The following is a 19053-nucleotide window of genomic DNA, read 5'->3' as shown; positions in this document are numbered from 1 at the left end:
AAGTGTCAAAACAGAGCCAGCGCTGCCGGCCGCACAGATCCTGCGCTTCACAGCCACACACAGACAAGGAAAACAATCCCGTTGTTGGGTGGAAAAAGCAGCTTCCCAGGATTGCTCTGACCATGGTGTGATTGTGATCAATCCACATTGGCAAGTTCCACCTTTCCACATGTGTTTCACCTCCTGCAGGCTGCCTGCGGAGAGCAGCCCAGGCAGGCTGATGCATGCTTGTTATTGCCGGCGTAAATATCTCTGCCTTGTGCTATTGTGGCACAAAGCAGCTGGACCATTTGAAAATCATTTAAAAAACACTATAAAATTAGGGCTCCAGTGCTCTTATTTTATGGCTTTCACGAGCAGCCATTGCCTAGAGAGAAATTATCCTCTTTATTTTCAAGGCTAAAGGTTCTTTTAACATTCATCAAAATCAAAGTGCACCCTTGGTAACACATAGAGCTGTTACTTATTTAGTACTGACTCTACTTTCTGCATAATATCACATTTGAGATCTCAGTTCTTCATATACAACTCATTTCATTGTGTCTGCTGTTGTTTTCACCAAGTGAATTTGCACAGTTTCAAGAGAGGCTGGATGATGCCCTGAAACATATTCTTTCCATAATTCTTTTTTTTTTTAATGGTTAGAACAACAGCCTGGAGTGTTTTTGTTTCTGATCTTTCTATAAAAATGTCCAATTACCTTTAAGCAATGGATTTGCACAGACCAATTAAGCACTGTAAGTGAAAGATTTTCAAGGGCAGAAATAATACTTAGGTGCATAACCTGATAGACTCACTTTAAAACATCTCTTCCCTGTGTATATTAAAAATCTGCCGTTAATAATTTTATTTTTTTCCATTCTTGTTTTCACAGACAGTTTCTTTACCAAACTGAAGAAAACGGTGAGTGAACCAAAACAGCATGAAAAAATGCAAACAGTACAAAAAGAAAGCCATTTTTTTAGAAAAAACCCCACAGCTGTATCAACCATACTTACAGCTCATCTCTGAAGGGCTTAGGAAGAGACACTGCATGAAAGCATCCATTGGCCACAGAGGTGGCAAGTGGGAATGGTAAGGCCCTGCACATGCTCTGTGCTGCAGCTCAAAAGACCCACTGTGTGCCCTCTGTTATTTGACCTGTCTTACATATCTGTAAGAGACCGGTCACCTTATTATCCAGACATCAAATACAGACTGAAGATAAACATTTACAAAGTCATAACCTTAGCTCTGTTCTCATGGTTCCCTCTTTGGCCAGGATTTTGTCTCTATGTTCTCTGGGGACAGCAGGCTCATTCCTGTGAAAAAGGCAGCACTCTTTCAGATCCCTGCAAGGGGTGTGGTGGTGCTGATAGATCCTGCTGTGAAAGCATGTGCAGCCACACAGAGCAGCTGGAAAGCCAAGATGCACCATCCTGCCTGCAGGGGATGTAACCAGGCAGAAGGCAAGGCTGCCTGTGTGCAAGGGGAGCTCCATCCCCATACCAGCACCTCTGAGAGCAGAGGGAGTTTGAGTTTTTAATGGCAGAGATTTTGCCTGTCATCACCCAGTCTGTGATCCATCAAGGGAGTGGTTAATCTAATAGAGGGATGGGATGAAGTTGCTTGGTAATCACTATTGCTTCTGACCCTAGAAAGGCAGAAAATGGGAGAGGCATGACAGACATCTTTATGGAAGAAGGAGGTGGGACAGACATTAAGTCAGGATAAGAAAAGCACCTCAGCTCTGTGACACATTTTTCTGTTCCAACAGTCAGCAGCCACCTTCCTATGCCTGACAGTCTCAGAAATAGAGAGAAGGGCCCAATTAAGCTCACACAGCTATGGGCCCCTGCTTTTCGGAACAGATTAGATTTTTGGGTTAAGACTGACCCATCCAATCTCAGCCCTTACTTGTGGCAATAGTGAAAAGTTGCAGGAGAAGAGCAGAGGTCAGTGTAGCCTCTCAAGACCTGATCCAGCACCATGAGTGAGATGATGTCACCTGTGCAGGGGGTCCCTCCCTTTGGACCTGACATGTACATGTGTTTGTTCCTTCTCAGGCATATACACCTTGCTCAACAGAACAAAAATTAAAAACTTAGACAGAGTTTTTACCTGGTAGAATAGAATTGAAAATCCCTTAACCCATTAGAATAGAAATAGGAAATCCCTTCTACCCAGTGATTTCAAATTCCTGGACAGCCCTTACTTTGTGGATAAACTACCTGAGGTGAATAGTTTCTCAGTATTATTTTCTCTATAAAAGATAGCAAATTGACACTTGCAGTCAATGCTTTAGTGCTGAAAGGGGAGAATTTTCCTTTCAAGCACTGAAGGGGAGCAGGTGTCTAGAGAGTGTTGTTTTCTCCATACACACATATCTCCTAACACCTCCATCTCTAAAGTCTTGCTCACCTCCCATCCAGAGCAGGATTAAGCATGCCCTGGAGCTGTTTTGACCTAGATAATCAGTTGCTGAAAGCCTGGCAAAAGGACCCAGGTTGTAGGATGTCATGCATGAGCTAAATTCAAAGTAATTTTGTGCTCAGTTTAAACTATTCATTTCAAGGAAGGCTTAATTTACCTTTAAATAACAGGTGGGACCCCATAACTCAGAGGTGGGCAGCCAAAGGGCAAAAGAAGGCTCCTGGATTCTGGCAGTGTTCTTGTGGTGTTGCCAGCAGCTGCAGACCTTCCATCATTTGTTTTCCTCACAAAATGAAGCTGCTAATCGCAGAATCAAGCTGAGACCAAAGTAATTTTATGAAAAGAAGAAACACAAGAGAGAATATCTTAAAAATCCAAGTAGGATCAGAACCTGGAAAGGTGTGAAGGCATTAGGATCTGTTTTAGCATGGGACAAGGGTGTTCCTGCCCAGGTGATGGGCACCTGTATTATCAGTTCCTTTTCCATCATCATCTCAGCAGTTGAAAGTTGCTGTAGGCATTTTGCTTTTGCTTCTTCACTTTTGCTGCCTTGTCATTCTCCTCCATGTTTTCACTGTGAAATGAACCTTGGTTCATAATGACAAATGTATTGCCAGCCTGGGAGGCAGATTCTGGATGTTTCGTGCCCATTTTATAGAATTCAGTATTTAGTAATGAGTAGTGTAGACACAGCATTCATAAGACAAGTGGGAAGAGCCAATTCAGGTTGGGCCTGAAGGACTGGCTCCATCAGGCCAGAGCAGAGTCTAGAGAAAGCCAGCATAAGAAACAGGACATCTGTGTATCCTCCAGCTTTTGGCTTTCAACAGATTAGTTATTTCTTAAACCTCTTGATACTTTAAATTATTACTGACTGAATAAAAGAACTGGTCCTAGCACAAAAGTTCCTAATTTACCTTATGGCCCCAACAAGCCCCTTGCCTCCATCATTCCAAGGAAAGATGAAGGTTGTGGGGGAAAAAAAGGAAAGGAGGAATGAAGGCTGGGTGAGAAAAAAAGGTGAATGGATAGCTGAGGAGCAGGCTGGATGGGTGAGGAGGAAGGCTGGATGGATGAGGAGGAAGGCTGGGTGGGCGAGGAATAGGCTGGGTGGGCGAGGAGCAAGCTGGTGCTGGATGAGCCTCTGGGGAGGCCACTGCCACAGGGCAGCACAGCTGCCATGACCCATGAGCTTTGTCCCCTCACCAGACAAACTGCAAGGGCACTGCTGAATGTCCTCCATGTCTCAGTGAGGGAGGGCCAGGCCGGTGAGGCCAGGCCAGGCCAGGCCATGCGGGGAGCAGCAGCATGGCAGGGCCAGGACCAGGACCAGGGCCAGGGCCCACCAGGCCTACACAGTGCTGCCTTGCACAATTAACTTCTACCAGTTCACGAGCTCCAGGTGAACAATAATCTTTGTGAGTTTTCCACAGCTTTCTTTTATCTGTCAGAAGAATGGAGGGGAACCACCACACTGGCTGCTGAGGAGGAATGCCTCTGGGTAACTCCAAACCCCCAGCCAGTCTGGTTGTACTTTCCAAACCAATTTCTGTTCTTGTAGAGGGTTTATTTCCCTTAAGAAAAGTATTTGAAGTGAAAGCAGCTGGGGAGAGAGCATGAACAGCACAGACTCTTCCCTTCCAGCCCTCTTCCAAAGCCCCAGCAGCTCCTGTGACACCTATACTGACATTAAGTAAGTCAGGATAAGAAAAGCTCCTCACCCATTGCATTGAAGGGTCGGTTTTCCCAGGAGAACAGGCAGGAGGGACACGGATTTGACCACAGTGCCCAGCTCAGCAACCCAGTGCCACAGCCTGTTAGCACCCAGGCGTGCCCTCCTGCCCAGCTGCTGTCCCTCGTGTCTCCCACTGTTCCCAAAAGCCAGAGCAGTGTCCTCTAGCTGGGCTCTTTTCCTACTATGGCTGGAGGAACAGGAAATGGGAAGAGAACCGTATTTGGAAGAAGACAGTACAAAAGACTAAAGCAATCACCCTGCTTTTTACTTTAGGTGAGTGCATTATGTCTTGGACTGGTTTGTACAACAGATTTTGCCAGCAGAACAAAACCAGGCCAAACTGAACAGTGTACAGGAAAAAATGAGCACTGCCACAGGCTTTTCTTATACACAGAATCTACATAGGAAAGGATATGGTGTAGATCTTTTGATGTATACACTCAGGTCAATACCAACCTAATTAATTCCGTACATTTCACATTTTTCTTCCATCCAACGTGCAGTTTCTTGCAAGTTCTCCCTTTAAATGCCAGTCAGGAGTGTATTCCGTTCTGTGAGGCCCATCTCTGTGTATTTTTCAATCTCCCAACATTGTTTTTTCCTGCCATCTTGTGGCAGCAGGAAAAATCACAGCGTTTCACAGGCCGCAGCGCTGCCCACTGGCCTAAGAAAAGGGTTGTCAGTATAACAGCCTAATCTAGAATTAGATTAGTTGGCATCACTGCAAAAAAATACAGCTCCTCTTGCATATATGGAAGCTTGACTAATTTTTCCAGCTCCGCTAGTTGATCTTGTAGCAGGGTTTCTTTGGTTATCCCAGAGCAAAGTGTCTGTTTTGTAGACCTTTGTGTTTTCTGCTGCCTATAAAGAGCAAAGGAGAGTTGCATAACAGGTGAGACTTAATTATGTTATGACAAGACTTCATCAAGTGAACCCTAAATATTTTGAAAAGGCTCCTTTTGCCAGTGTTGCTCTCAGGTCTTCATAGCTCCTTAACAAAGCCATCTTTGTTTCCTATCAAACCATAGGAAAATCTTGTCTGATAGGCATGTAAAGCTTTTCCTTTTACTGCAACCAGTATTGCTGTCTGGTCTCTCACTGTAAACACCACAAAACCTGCCCAAACATCCTGCATTATTTCCTTAATTCTAAACCAAAACATTTTCATTTTTTGTTAAAAATGCATGTAAGATTTATATAAGACTGAATCTAGGTTCCTGGGTTTTTCCCTCTTTTCCTGCAATTGCACAGAGGATTTTTGAAAATGAATACTTGTGATCTCAACTGTCCTGCCACAATAGCTCTTCCCAGACAGATGAGGTAAAAATATGAAAATTATATATGATATTTTTTAAAAATTCAAAAAGAAAAAAATGCCAGAATTTTCCTTTAAAATAAATGCAAAATTCAGGGTCAGTAAAAAAAACTAGTCACTACTTACTAAGAAAATTTCCAGCCTGCAAAGAGAGTGTTAATAAAAGCTGTTCAAAGCTTTGTTCATTTACACTGGCACCCGCAAAAACGACTGCTTGGATTGCAGGCTCAGGAGAGAAAGGATGTCAGTGCTATTTATAGCTCACAGGTGACTCCCATTGCCATTGCACCTGAGAATGTCGCAGTCCTTAGTGCATTCCTGCTCCCAGCAGCTTTCTCAGGCAGGGGACAGCCTTCCCAAGGCTGTGCTGAAGGCACAGATGTTTGCTCTGGGAAAATGGACCGTTCTGTTTGGGTGTTCCCAAAGTGTCTGCTGTAAACCACCTGCAGCAGGCACAGCCTCCAGCAAGGACAACCTCCTTCCTTCTAGCTCTGCTCAGCTCTCCCTCTTGGGAGCCCTGAGGCTGCTGCTTTGCTGGAGGCTCTTCTCCCCTCCATCTCCTACCTGCCAGCCTTGCCATCCACCTACATTCCACACCTAGGGCATGAAACAGAATCAGAAAAACAACAGCATAAAACCTGGCTGGATATAGTGAAACCTAGCAATAAAATGAAAACACTCTCCAAAAATTTGCTGGGACAAACCAAGCCTTGCTTCTGCCCTGCCTGACCAACTGCAAGGCTTGCATAGCTTCAGTCTCAGGAGTGGGGCAGCACCGTGCTGCCTGCTTCTCACAGAGGTATTGCAGCAGGGCCAGGCAGGGAAACTCCTTCCCAGTGACCCTGGGCCTGGGAGCTTCAGGGAGCAGAGCACATCCCCACTGCCCTCAGCCTTCATCCTTCACAGCCTGGAGAGGCAGCTGCACACCCTGCTTTGCCCACAGCCCCTGTGAGGCAGCTCCTACTTCACTCTGATTTACCTGGCACCCTGGTACCAGGGAGGTGCAACAGAAAAACCACTCACTTGTATTTCTTCAAATTTAAGATAAGAAATGAGGAGCATATACTCATTAGACAGATAATCAAAAGCAGCAAGAGACAGGAAATCCCAGTTCTGTGTCTTAATGTCTCCTTTTAGTTATTGTCATGTGCTCATCAGTGGTCAATTCCTTTGTGACATACAATCAGTCTTCTTAAAAGATGACTTAATCAAAATCAAATAATGTTTTTAAAGTCAGCACTTGAAAAAAAAAATCAAAAGAAAAACATTCCCCTCTGCCCCAACAGAGCTGAGAATGTCACTGGAAAGCTCTATGATATGCCTGAAAAACTCAAGTGCCAAAATAGATCTACTGCAGAGTTTTGAAGTTTGCTCTTGATTCCATAGCAAAGAATTTGTACAGCTTTGTCAGCCTTAGAAAAAGGTGCCTTTTTTGTATGTACCCTTTCAAGAAAGGCAAAGCAAGGAGAGCACTTCTCTACTTATGTTAAAAGTGCAGGGAGAGACAGCTCAAAGCTACCCTGCCAAACGACTGAGGAATATCAAAACCCTTTTCTCATGTCTTCAAATATTCTGAAATCTTGCAAACCTGACAGAGTTGTCAATTTTGTATTGATAACATCAGTCATATAAAAATCATTTGAGGAGTAAATCAAGGAGAAGAAAAAAACCCGTTTAATCCACAGTCACACAAATCCATACTGCCTGCAGAAGTCGAAGTGCTTTGGAGGCCCTTTTAATAGCAATATATTAACATCCTTGTTTGTCTTTCCTGAAGCTTGCAAGACATTATTTCCCCACATGCCTCTCTCAGCCTGGCCTCTTTGACACCATTTTTATCAGAACTGACCATAACTTACACCTATCGACAGCCTGTGACGCCAGTGAAGTCTTGGCACAGCACTGGCTGTGACAGCACTCACTGAACTGTTATCAATATCAAGGTCATTTTGTTTTTCTTGCTCTCATTGCAGCTGCAGCTTCTCTGCCCTCAGGGCACGAGCTGCCCAAGAAAGCTTTCTAAGCTCCTCAGAAGCCACAGCCTCTCTGCTCCATTACTGGTGTTATGTAAGATTAGAGTGAAGTTTCTACTATTAGAAGCAGTTAGCTGCATGGTGATTGTGTGCTCCCCTGACTACAGCATCCAGCACAGTTATGGCTGCTGGCAGCAGGACTTAAGATTAGACAATTTTAATTCAGGGAGAAGCATTAGCACAGTTGCATAAAAAAAAAAAAAAAAAAAAAAAAAAAAAAAAAAAAAAAAAAAAAAAAAATCAGTAGTTTTGGGGGGCTTGAATTCCAAGCTGTACTCTGGACAGAAATGTCCCAGAGGAGAAATAAAGGGGAAAGCACCACCCTAGGCCCGAAGATATCCACGGGCACTCGGAAATTGTGCAAGGAGCCTGTGGAGGGCAGCACTGTCTTGCTGGGGATGGTTCATTCCATAGCTTAGAGATGCCAGCTGCTAAGGTAATACTTCTTTTTTTATCTCTTTTGAATCTGAAAGCTGCAGATGTAAAAGCTGGCATCATGCCACAGCCATGACCTGTCACTGCCAGCAGGACCCCCCATTTTTCCAACCAGTGCCTCCATTTTTAAGCCATCCTTTCCTGCAGCCTTAGCCACGTCCATAGGCAAGTGCTCCTTCCTAGGCTGCGTGACTCAGATAGGAGGGTTGGGGGAGGTGGGAGAGGGCAACACAAAGGTTCTCCCCCTTGGAATTACAATTTTGGGAAAATACGTGCAGGTCTATTACACTGCAAAAAAGAGGAAATGCTCTCCAGGAGCACTTCTGTAAGGTAGCACCCCTTCCCAAAAACTAGCAAGGTGCAGGTGAAGCTCACCCCACTGAGCTCAGCAAGCGTGCCCCTCCCGGGGGCTTGCCCTGTCCAAGGACAATAGTGGCAGTGTGACCTGGGGTGGGGCTGCTGGGGGGCCTCACTGGGGCTCCCTGCCTCACTCAGGGGCCCTTCTGAGCTGGGATGCTTGGGCTCCACCTCCACCTACATGCCTGCATCTAGCCATGCACCCCCTTGTCTTCCCACTTCATCTGGGACCTGCTTCACCTCCAGGAGCTCTTCTGGCTATCCAAACCCTCTCTGAGGCTGATTCCTAGCACCTGCCCTGCCCTGTGATCACTCCCTCTACTGAAATGGCCTTGTGCATTCCTGCTTTCCCCAGGTGGAGGCAGCTCCTGTGGAGCACAGCCCCTGCAGCACCATGGGCAGCCCTACACAGGAACAGCAGGGCTCACAGAGGAAGGAGCCTTTAGCTTTCCAGCCCAGCTCAGACTCCTTGCAAGCAGAAGTTGGTACCTTCCAGCTCAGTTTGGAGAAGTGAGAGGGCCCCATCATAAATACACAAGGCCGGATGTGAATGGAGATGTCAGGAGGGAGACCGAGCGGTGACGAGGTGTGAAGACTCAGATTTTCTCCCACCCTGTAAAACACGGTTGCCAGTGTAGGGTGAGGGGCATCTGCAATGTGAGCTGGGCTGGGCTGAGGGGGAAGTCATGGAGGAGGCTTGGAGGGCTGCTCCTGCTCTTTCCTGACACTGCGGTTAAAGGGCAGGCTGTGTTTTCCAGAGCCGTCCATCTGGCATCTCTCCCAGGTAGTAAATTCTCTTAAAACCTGAACCAAACAGAGCTTTAATTGTACATTCTGCTTTTCTCTTCACTCCAAAATAATGGCAATAGCATTTATATAGTGCTGCATTGAACATGAACCTGCACAGAGGCTGAGGGACCAATTCTACTTTCCATTATTCAGGGGCACTGCCTCTGGTGAGGCAGATCAGAGTTTGAACACTGAGCTGGAGCAATGAACTTCTACTATTCCCTGCTGTTTGACTGTGGGCAAAATAAAAGGCCATAATATATGATGCAGTCAGCCAAGAAAGCAATATTGCTCTGCCATGTGCACAGTCTACACCAAGACAAGTCCAGGATCTCATTTCTAAATTCCCATAGGTACCTCATTTAAACCATCAGCCATAACCTGCTTCTCATTTTCAATACCACTTGGTATTAGAGCTGCAGTGAACTGCTGGTGAGAGATTCTAATTCCTGCAAACAAGCCCCTGTAGGCTTGCAAGGAAAACAGAGAGTTCCCCTCTTGGTTGCCTGCTAGGTTCCCATCTGGCTGTTTTAACTTTGCTATTGCTTTTAAATGTGCCTGTTTCTGCACACCAAGCTTTCAGCTCTACCTCAAGAGACTCCTGGGCTCTCTTAGCGTCAGATCCTGACCAAAGTGTAGAGACACAGACTGGGTCTTCTTAACAAAAAGGAAGATCATATTTCATGTTACAGTATCTAAAAGATTAATTCCACTAACATGATCATTTCCTCATGAAACACGCTTCTTTCCATCTGGAATTTTCCATCAGGAGGACAAAGAACCATAGTGTTAAACACTACCTGAGAGAAAAGAGCAAGGAGTGTAAAAGAAGAGTGCAGAGATGCTTGCTGAGAAAAAAGAGAAGAAAAAACAGAGTAGATGGCATTTTCAAATGCATCGAGAGGCTGGTTTTTAATTTTTTTCCCTTCCACATGAATTATATTGTGACCCCATGCTTTGGAATTTTGAACCATTTAGTTTGTCAGGGTTTTGATACAGGGAATTTAGGATATTTGGCTGCAGGAGCTTTCTGTATCATGTTATTGTTAGGTAGTGTTTGTGCTATTGTAGTATCCAGAGGCCTTGCTGTGCCTGAGGCTCTCAATAATCTCATGTAAGGACTTGTTACTGTCCCCATCTGGGCTATCAGCATAACCACAGGCAGAGCTGTGTCAGCCAGGAAGGTGCTAGCAAAAGGGAAGGAGGAAAGATGATTTGGGTCCAACTAATGTCCTATCAGACTCCTCTTGGGACTTCAGACATTCATTTAATCTCTCTGCATCTCAGTTCCATCTTGAGGAGACAAGGGAACAACCATGGCAAAATGGCAGGGACTTACAGAAGTGAAAATTTGGGCTAGGCAAATAGGTGGCTATACAGTCTGTGTTCATTGTTAGTGAAATAAAACATATTTTTCTCAACCAGGAGCAAGCCATTTCATCTTGTTTAATGTTTTAAAATACTTTATGCAATGCAGGAGAACAAATTGCAAAACAAAGTAACTGAATAGAAAAATGGAAATGGTAATTTTTTTTTGAAATAGCAAAATTAACTATTTAATATCTGCAATATTTGAGTGTTTGCATTTTTACCCCCAAAACTTTGCTGAGTTTTTTTCCACTAGAATCTTCTAATGCAATGCAAATCTATTAAGTGCTTTAGCCAATTCAAGTCACTGGGGGGTTTATGTGGGTTTTCTTTTTTCTTTTTTTTTTTCCAGAGATGTTCAATAGTTCAATAGAAAAGGGCAATCATTTCCACCATAGAGAAAGGAAGGAAAAAAAATAAACCAAACCAATAAACGAAAAAACAAACCAAAAAGCTTTGCAGACTGTAGTATTCTAGTGGCTAGACAATACTGGGGAGATACAAATCTCCACTAGGTTGTTGTAGACAAGGTCCTGGCATGACTGAGTCCCTCAGGAGCTGCCCCAGCTGCATGCAGACAGCATGGAGTCATCCACAGCCTTTCCTGGGTGCTCCCTGCAGCCAGGCAATGTCCCCCACGGCCACCTCCAGCCTGGGCTTCCAGGGCAACTACTGGACCACTGGGGAAACCCAGGCCCCACAGGCCAGACAGGGGTCAAAGCTGGCCCTGGCCATTTGGGCTGTACCCCAGTGCTCCAGGTGGGTGGGAAATGATGCAAAATGGCAAGACAGTTTTAAAGCTTGTGTGCTACCTTGTATTCTGTGGATTGCCATTAAAGTCTCTGTCCAGTCTCTAAAGTCTCCCATAGGTTGAATTGTTTTGTTTCTGTTTCTGTTGTTTTACTTTTAAGCAGAAAAAAATAGGAAAGAAAGATAGAATGATAAGAAAGAGAGATAAGAAAGATGAAAGAAGGAAGGAAAGAAGGAAAGAGAAAAAGCAAGAAAGAGAAAAAAGAGAGAAAGAAAGAGAAAGAGAGAAAGAAAAAGAGAGAGAAAAAGAGAGAGAAAAAGAAAGAAAGAAAAAGAAAGAAAGAAAGAAAGAAAGAAAGAAAGAAAGAAAGAAAGAAAGAAAGAAAGAAAGAAAGAAAGAAAGAAAGAAAGAAAGAAAGAAAGAAAGAAAGAAAGAAAGAGAAAGAAAGAAAGAAAGAAAGAAAGAAAGAAAGAAAGAAAGAAAGAAAGAAAGAAAGAAAGAAAGAAAGAAAGAAAGAAAGAAAGAAAGAAAGAAAGAAAGAAAGAAAGAAAGAAAGAAAGAAAGAAAGAAAGAAAGAAAGAAAGAAAGAAAGAAAGAAAGAAAGAAAGAAAGAAAGAAAGAAAGAAAGAAAGAAAGAAAGAAAGAGAAAGAAAGAAAGAAAGAGAGAGAGAGAAAAAGGCTAATGAGATGGCTACAGTTTAAAAGAAAAGTAATCCTATCCAACTTGCATGGTTTAGATCTCTGCAGAAAATGTTAGTGGCCTTGTAAGACAGAATTTTTCCCTCTTGTACAGGGATTCCTGCCCTCCTACTGTCACTGTTTTCAACTAGAGCAGCTTCTGGGAGCCACCCAGAGGGAGAAGCTTAGAGAAATGTAATCAGTGGCAGCACTTTTGCTACCTCTGCAGTATCTTAAAGTAGAAGGTGGGGGAAAACCTTCACCAAAGTCCCTGGCCTTCAATTAAAAAATTCATATTGCTTTCCTCATTAGTGCAATCATGTGCTATAGCTATTTCCAGGCTTACCCTGAAGGCCCTGCAGAGCACTCCAATTTCAGGCAGTGCAGCGCAGGTGGGAGCTGTGCTCTTGGGAGGAGCCGTGCTTGTGATGACACAAGGAGCTCACTTGTCTGACATCAGGCATGTGAATAAAACAATGCTGGTACACCTTTTGGAAAGAGGATTGCTCTATGAAATGGAGCTCTGTTGCAAAGCATTTCCCTGGCTGCAAAGGCCAGAGTCATCTGTGAAGTGTCACTAGCACCAAAATGACTCAATTTTGGGAGAACCTCTTCAAAGTCAGGTCTTGAACAGGTGGCCACACAATCTAATTATCTTTGCTCATCATCTCCATTACTGTAACTAGCTGAGAGGCTACAATAGAAGTTTAAAGCAGCAGGGTCTAAGAGAAATGAAAGTTTGGTATCTATCTGCTCCACAACTTCAGCCCTTAAGCATTTGCAGCAACTCAGAGTCAGCCACACTCCTCGAAAGTGAGCCCATGGTCCTATTAATCTCCTGATGTAGAAGCTGTATTATCTTATTCTTGATTTTCTTTAACTGCTTCAGCTTAATGTTCTGTGTTGGTGGAAGTACAAACAGGTCATCATGAAGATGCTAGCAGTAGCTCTTGAGCACAGTGCATGACTTTCACAAGGCAGTAAAACTTGTAGGGCAATGCACACTATCTCTTTCTGTGCTATTCTTCATGCTAATCTGGGCTAGGATTGCACAACATACTCCTTTACCAAAGCTCTTGATCTTATATTATCTGCCCTGAAAAATTAATAGGATTTTATCTCTATATTTCTCTCTACCTCCCTGTAGTTCTTCCTCCATCATTAAAAGTAAAACCAGTCTTCTTTTTTCTATGTCTCCCATCATCTTTATTGTGCTTTTCATATCTTGCTTATTAAGTAGTTACCCTAGGGAGACCTCTTTCTTATTGGAACATACAAAAAGCTATAACTGCACTTAACATTTGTAGGGAGGAGGAGGGAGGAAGGGGCAAAGGAAGCAAATTTAGACTGAGGACTCAGAAATATATGTGTATGTTCAGTAATATGCCTCACATCAACTCCACTTCCTTTTCTGTAAGCAAAAATATATTCTCCCTTGTTTTCTGCTTATTCCCCAAATCAGCTTACACTGTTAAAAATAATGTACATGGACAAAGTTGTTGTTTTAGGAGCAACATCTGTATGGCTGCTGCTGCTGTGGGGCAGGGGAAGACCAGATGACTTCTGAAGGTCCATCTACGCTTGTTTTCTAAAATTGCTGAGAAAATAAACCCAAACTTTAGATTTAGGCATTCAGGCATTAGAGTGAAAGCTGATGCCATATCAGAATAAACACCATTTACCCTACTTTGGGAAGAGTTCTAGTGTGCCTTCCTCATTGATTATGACTTGAGTAAGAACAAGCAACCAAATAAAGCTCATGAATAGTTTCAGGGGGCAAGAACGGCAATTCAGGATAATGAGGCCCAGGCAGGAGAAATGTTTCTAAAGTCTCAAAGGAGGGACTGCTTGGATATCTTGCTCTTGACTGAGCTTTGCTTCCAGCTGAACCATCTGACCTGGGCTTGCTGGGTCTAAACCAGCAAACAGCATTGCAAAAGGGTTGCCCATATTCCACAGCATGATTTGTGAGGGTTCAGAGGTCTGTGATCTCAGAGACCTGTGAAGGAGCCCTAGATGGATTCTCAACAGGACAACAATGCCAGAACTTTTAGCTCTATAATTTCAAAAATACTATTTTTTTCTCACATCCTGGGTAAGTATCCTGCCCCTCAGACAAGAAAAATGGCCCCTCTCTGGAGGGAAGTAGCTATCACATTATTTATACAAAGTGGAACAGCTCCCAGAGGAGAGATTGAGATAGACAGGCACAAGAATACCAGCATAGCTGAGTGTCCAGGGATATTCAACTGAGAGAGAAAAAACTAGTTCAAATCCTCTCAATTTCTCTTTCTACGTACAGACATATACAATACATATATGTTTATAGATGCATGTGAAAATCCTTTCCTATGTATACATGTATGTATGTGTGTAGGTGTGTTTAAATGCATCACTAGAAATGAAATAATATTGTATGTACATATTGTTTCTATGTGTGTACACATGCACCATACAGATGGTGCTCAATACACATCATAAGATTTTCACTGTGGCCCTAGAAACTTTGTAAGTCAATTAACTGATACATTCAAAAACTTCCAGTTTTAACTAATCAGAATCAAGTGTATACAAATACTCTGGTAGCACTTTAACAAAAAGAGAAATGTTACCTGTGCCTACAAGATTCATCCAGTCTGCATTCAGGTGGTGCAGATGTTCTTTACCAATAGTGTTACTGGACAAGAAATTAAATCACATTATCTTATGCTGCTCTCTCAGGGGAAAAATTACATGTCTGTAGAGTCCTACCCCTGAGTCAGTCCTGCTCTCTGGATGCTTTTAGCAACACCTGCCGGCCCTGCTGCACACACTAGTTCTAATAATGTAATCCTATTTGGAGGGTAATGAACAGGTCTACTTTCTAGGGAATAGTATTTCTGTATGAAAATTTCCTTTCAATTCATTTCAGAAAACCTGTCTCTGATACAGCCTGAGTGCATGCAAAGGACCAGCAGGATGCTTCGCACCAGAGACTCTTCACCTCTGACTAGGAGCCCTGCCTACGAAACACCGTCACTAACAGATCTCCAGCAGCTCCTGTGGCTCAGAGGAGGCTCTGACAATCATGTGGACCAAGTCTGGCCAAATATCTACGTGGGAGATGCGTAAGAACATATGGTCCTATTGTAAACTGTTATCAGTCCCTGGGAGGAGGAGGAGGAAAGGGCATGGTACTACTGGGGAGCAGCTTTTGGGTCTTCAGGAATGTTTTTGTGATACAGGCTTCCAAACTGATGATGTAAAGAGCTTGGATGTCAAGAAACATATAACATGCAAAATGGTGACTTACTCCTAGCATGTCTGATTTGGTTTTTTATATTTTTTGAGCCACCATGAATTTAGCAGGGTAAAAATTATTTGTATTCTAGACTAAAGTCTTCAAAAACCTATGCCAAATTGATGTCAATTCTGAGATGCCTTATGTGGCCTGGAAATTGTGGACTCTAAGGCAGCAGATAAGAGGCCAGTAGACCTAACACTCAGATAGGGGTAGCAAGATTAAAACCCAGAAGGAGGAGTACCCAAATGAATTGTGCAATAGTGATCTTGACATTCCAAATCCAAGCTTTCTTTCCAAGATGATAAAACTGAAAATATCAATTAATTGATATTAAAACATTAATTTCATACAAATACCTTATTCTTGTGACCAATAATATTTATTGCTATTTCCTTCCAATTGGATTACTGCAGATTACCTAGATCATTAGCTCATTTTCCCCAGCTCCTCCTCCTCATGAATATATCAGTTAAGGTTCAGAATCCTGTTGAATGGCTATAGTCCTAGTTTATGGTGGGAGGTGGGGTTCACCTAGCTGGTGAACACAATGCATCCACTTCATGTCCAAACCAGGAACAAGATGTTGCTGCATCAGTGCATACTCTCACTCTTGAGACGAGGTACACTGCAATGAGAGATTAGCTCTAAAAATTCCTAAACAAATATTTAAGGAAAATCTTGATGACTTCATACAGTAAGCCATGTTCCCAGGGATTATCTGCTGGGAAGCATTTGCTTAACTAACAGTAACCCAGTGGCAAGTCTGTGCTCCCGCTGTTCTCCACCCCTCCATATGACTGACATTCATGTGCAAAGCACTATGATCTTCTTGAGATTTGCTCCTCTGTGAGCAGGGTGCAGTTCCTGCATCCTTCCATAGTGGGAGCAGGCACTAACTTTAAACCATGCTATTTTTGCAGAATGTTAGGAGCGTTGCCAATGTGCCCTTCATGTCTTTCAACAGGTGGGCTGCTAGGAGCAAAGCTACACTTCAAAGCCTCAAAATTACTCATATCCTTAATGCAGCAGATGGACCATATAACATTGACACGGGAGCCAAATATTATGCAGATCTGCAAATAGAGTACTATGGAATAGAAGCATTTGATGATCCTGCCTTCGATTTAAGTGTCTTCTTCTATGATGCTGCCAATTTCATACGCAAGGCCCTAAACTCTTCAGGAGGTAAGAGAGAAGCAAAGATAAACTTTGAGGGGAAATTTCGACACAAGCCAAATGACTTTTCATTGCAGTAACAGGCACCAACAGAGCTCACAATCAGCATATGGTTCAAGGCAGCACAGACAGAGCCACTGAGCAGAGGATGGAGAAGGGTGTCTGTGCCATGTGCTGCAGGGAAGGTGGCTCTGCCAGGTCCCCAGGAGCTGCAGAAGACTGCCTGCCCCCAGCCCAGCCTGGTGGAAAGAAGGGCAAGCTCTGAGACTGGAGTGTAGAGGGAAGGGCAGAGGTTATGGCACTGCAGATGCTGTGCCATGGGCCCATCCTGTAGGGATCAGCAGGATCTGTGTGCTCCCACACGTCCCTCCCACCCCTTGTACACTGCCAGGGGCTCCAGCTGGGGATCCTGCCCTGCATGCTGCTCCTGCTCCCTGGGGGAGCTATGGCACTTCAGTGCTGGCTCGAATGCTTCACACGCTCAAGTACTTCACAGAATTGCAGCTTTATTCAGCCTGTCTATTAAGCTAGAGAAGCAGCAGAAGTTAATGAACTAAGTCAAAAACTACGAGCCTGACCTGCAGCCTGCTGAATTTTTGTCAGCAGAGTTTGGATTAGGGCCTAGTTATCATAATTTCCATTTGTTCCAGAGTTTGCTCTGACTCTGACTGGCTGCAGGATCTGCTGCTTTCACTGGAGTGCTTTATTAAATCCTCAGTTATAGCTCACACTGGGCTGCTGAGATACAGTAAATTACAACTCCATTTTTACAGGCAGACTATCCCACAGAGTTTGTGGGACTTGCCAGTGATCACAGTCAGGGCTGGGCCAAAGTTTTCTGCCAAAACTTTTTTTTTTTTCACAGAAAACTATACTAACAAGTTTAGTCACAGAAACCTTCTCCTTCCACAGAAAATTTCAACTATTTCACTCTTAGGCCTAAATTAGATGCAGGAGGTTAGTATGAAATACCAGCTTGCCTGAGAGGTGATCTTCGTGAAAGCATGAAGATCCACTAATTGTCACCATTGTTTTCTTTACTTGTTTCTACTGCTTTTTTTCTCCTCTCTTTGTCTTATCCACTTTAGAAATGATAAAGCACACTCACCTTGCTGTGCCTTTTTGTTTGTGCAGGTAAGGTGTTCGTTCATTGTGCCATGGGAGTGAGCCGCTCAGCAACTTTAGTGCTTGCCTTTCTAATGATCCATGAAAACATGACACTCGTGGATGCCCTGAAGACAGTGAGCACTCACAGAAACATCTGCCCAAATATGGGGTTCCTCAGCCAGCTCCGGGACTTGGACATTAAACTGAATGAAGAGAGGAAAAAAACCAAAGCATCTGCCACCACCGGCCCCTAATAGAATATTGCTGAAAGAAAGAGGACAAAATCGTGCCTGCATCTCCTCTAGATGAACTGCATTTATAAATTTAGGACACAAGTTTATGGGACACCAGGATGCATGCTATTAATAAAAGTAGATTTTGCTTGATCTTTCCATTTTGCAAAGCCTTCCTAAATTTATATTTATGATTGGTTGTATACTCTATCCTTCACTCTCCACCTTAAAACATTGCAGTCTGCTAGCTTAAAAGGAAAAAAAAAAAAAAAGAAAAAGAAAGAAAAAAGAGAAAGAGATCAGGTTCCACTTCAGAAATAGCTGTGTTTCAGCAACTAGTGGAGCTCATATCACTTTATGAAGTGTTAGGCTATTTGAGGTGAAAGATGCCATATTATTTATGCTACAGTAATGCTTAGAAGTTTTCTTATGAACCTGCCCCCCACCCCTTCACTCCCTGTATCTCAGAGGGTTTGTATTTTGAGACTTGAATCTGGCACTGGTTAGTTCTTGCTTTTACAATTAGTAGAGCTCCTGAGTTGGGGTAAGAGGTTGTTTAAAGGCAGAGCAGCTGGGAAACAACGTAAGCCACTCTAAGAAATTATTCCAGGTATCTCTACAGGCCTTTCCTTTTGGCTGTTCATTAGAGCTTTTTTCCTCCATGTAAATACATTTCCTTGAGGGGGCATTCAAATATTGTTCATCTTACATACTAAAAATCATCCAGGAAATGCTGCAGAAAATGCTTCTAAAGAAGAAGGTGGGTTACCAGCTAAGGCTGGTTCAGGAAAATATTTGACAAAGTTCAATGTATCCCAAATTTGTCTGGTAGTTCAAAATTACAAAACTTGGGATTTGCTTTCTCAAAAATAAAAGGTTATTAACATTGCAACATCGTATTCTGTGGCAGTTGCTTTTGTGAGGTGGACTGAAGTGAAAATTGAAGACACACAGGAATGGCAAGGGAGGTGTTGACAGGCATCAGGCTTTCATCTTTGTGTCTCTGGGCCACCATAAGAGCACTCAATAGCTACTGTCATCTGATGGATCAGTGCTGCCTGGAAACTATGTGAAGCACATCTGGCTTTTGGTTCCCAGCGGACAAGCATTTGCAGCACAAAGCCAGCTCCAAAGCCAGCTGGGAATGGCAGTTTGTATTCCTAGTACCAAACTCGGGAATGCAGAGGCTTGAAAACAACCCCATTATGTGAGCTGGCTACTCAAAAACAGCACAGCAGCAAGGGAAAACATTCCTTGACATTTCCAGCATTGTCTACAAGGCTAATTTCTGCCTTCAGGAAAAACAACTCAGCACCTTTTATAATGCTCTTAGGTGATACCTACATCTTCTCTGTAGGCTAGACTAGAGGAGTCAGAGCAC

General features: G+C 43.4%; 2 protein-coding genes across 6 annotated transcripts in view; one reads left to right on the top strand and one right to left on the bottom strand.

The window, feature by feature from the left end:
• SAMD8 (sterile alpha motif domain containing 8) overlaps positions 1 to 17579 on the bottom strand; it is a 47462-nt gene extending 29883 nt beyond the window's left edge. The window contains exons 1-3 of one of the 2 annotated variants that reach the window (XM_063163832.1): positions 17441 to 17579; positions 4604 to 5008; positions 2570 to 2729 (exon numbers count right to left, since the gene is read on the bottom strand). The gene's annotated coding sequence lies outside the window, so the exon portion shown is untranslated. The remainder of the gene's footprint in view (positions 1 to 2569; positions 2730 to 4603; positions 5009 to 17440) is intronic. The other variant, XM_063163833.1, reaches the window with a different exon arrangement.
• Positions 1 to 18568, top strand: part of LOC134422075 (dual specificity protein phosphatase 13B-like) — a 28419-nt gene extending 9851 nt beyond the window's left edge. For 2 of the 4 annotated variants that reach the window (XM_063163836.1, XM_063163837.1), the window contains exons 2-5: positions 875 to 903; positions 14785 to 14980; positions 16121 to 16341; positions 17467 to 18568. In XM_063163836.1, the coding sequence (XP_063019906.1) occupies positions 875 to 903; positions 14785 to 14980; positions 16121 to 16341; positions 17467 to 17693 (673 nt within the window). In that variant the 3' untranslated portion in view covers positions 17694 to 18568. Of the gene's footprint in view, positions 1 to 874; positions 904 to 966; positions 1075 to 14784; positions 14981 to 16120; positions 16342 to 17466 lie in introns of those variants that run through there. The other 2 variants (XM_063163838.1, XM_063163839.1) reach the window with 2 other exon arrangements.
• The last annotated feature ends 485 nt before the right edge of the window (positions 18569 to 19053 follow it).

This window comes from Melospiza melodia, chromosome 9 (assembly GCF_035770615.1).
Source record: "Melospiza melodia melodia isolate bMelMel2 chromosome 9, bMelMel2.pri, whole genome shotgun sequence".
Taxonomy (NCBI): Eukaryota; Metazoa; Chordata; class Aves; order Passeriformes; family Passerellidae; genus Melospiza; species Melospiza melodia.
Note: the sequence above shows the minus strand (reverse complement) of the source record. Positions and strands in the feature narration are given on the sequence as shown.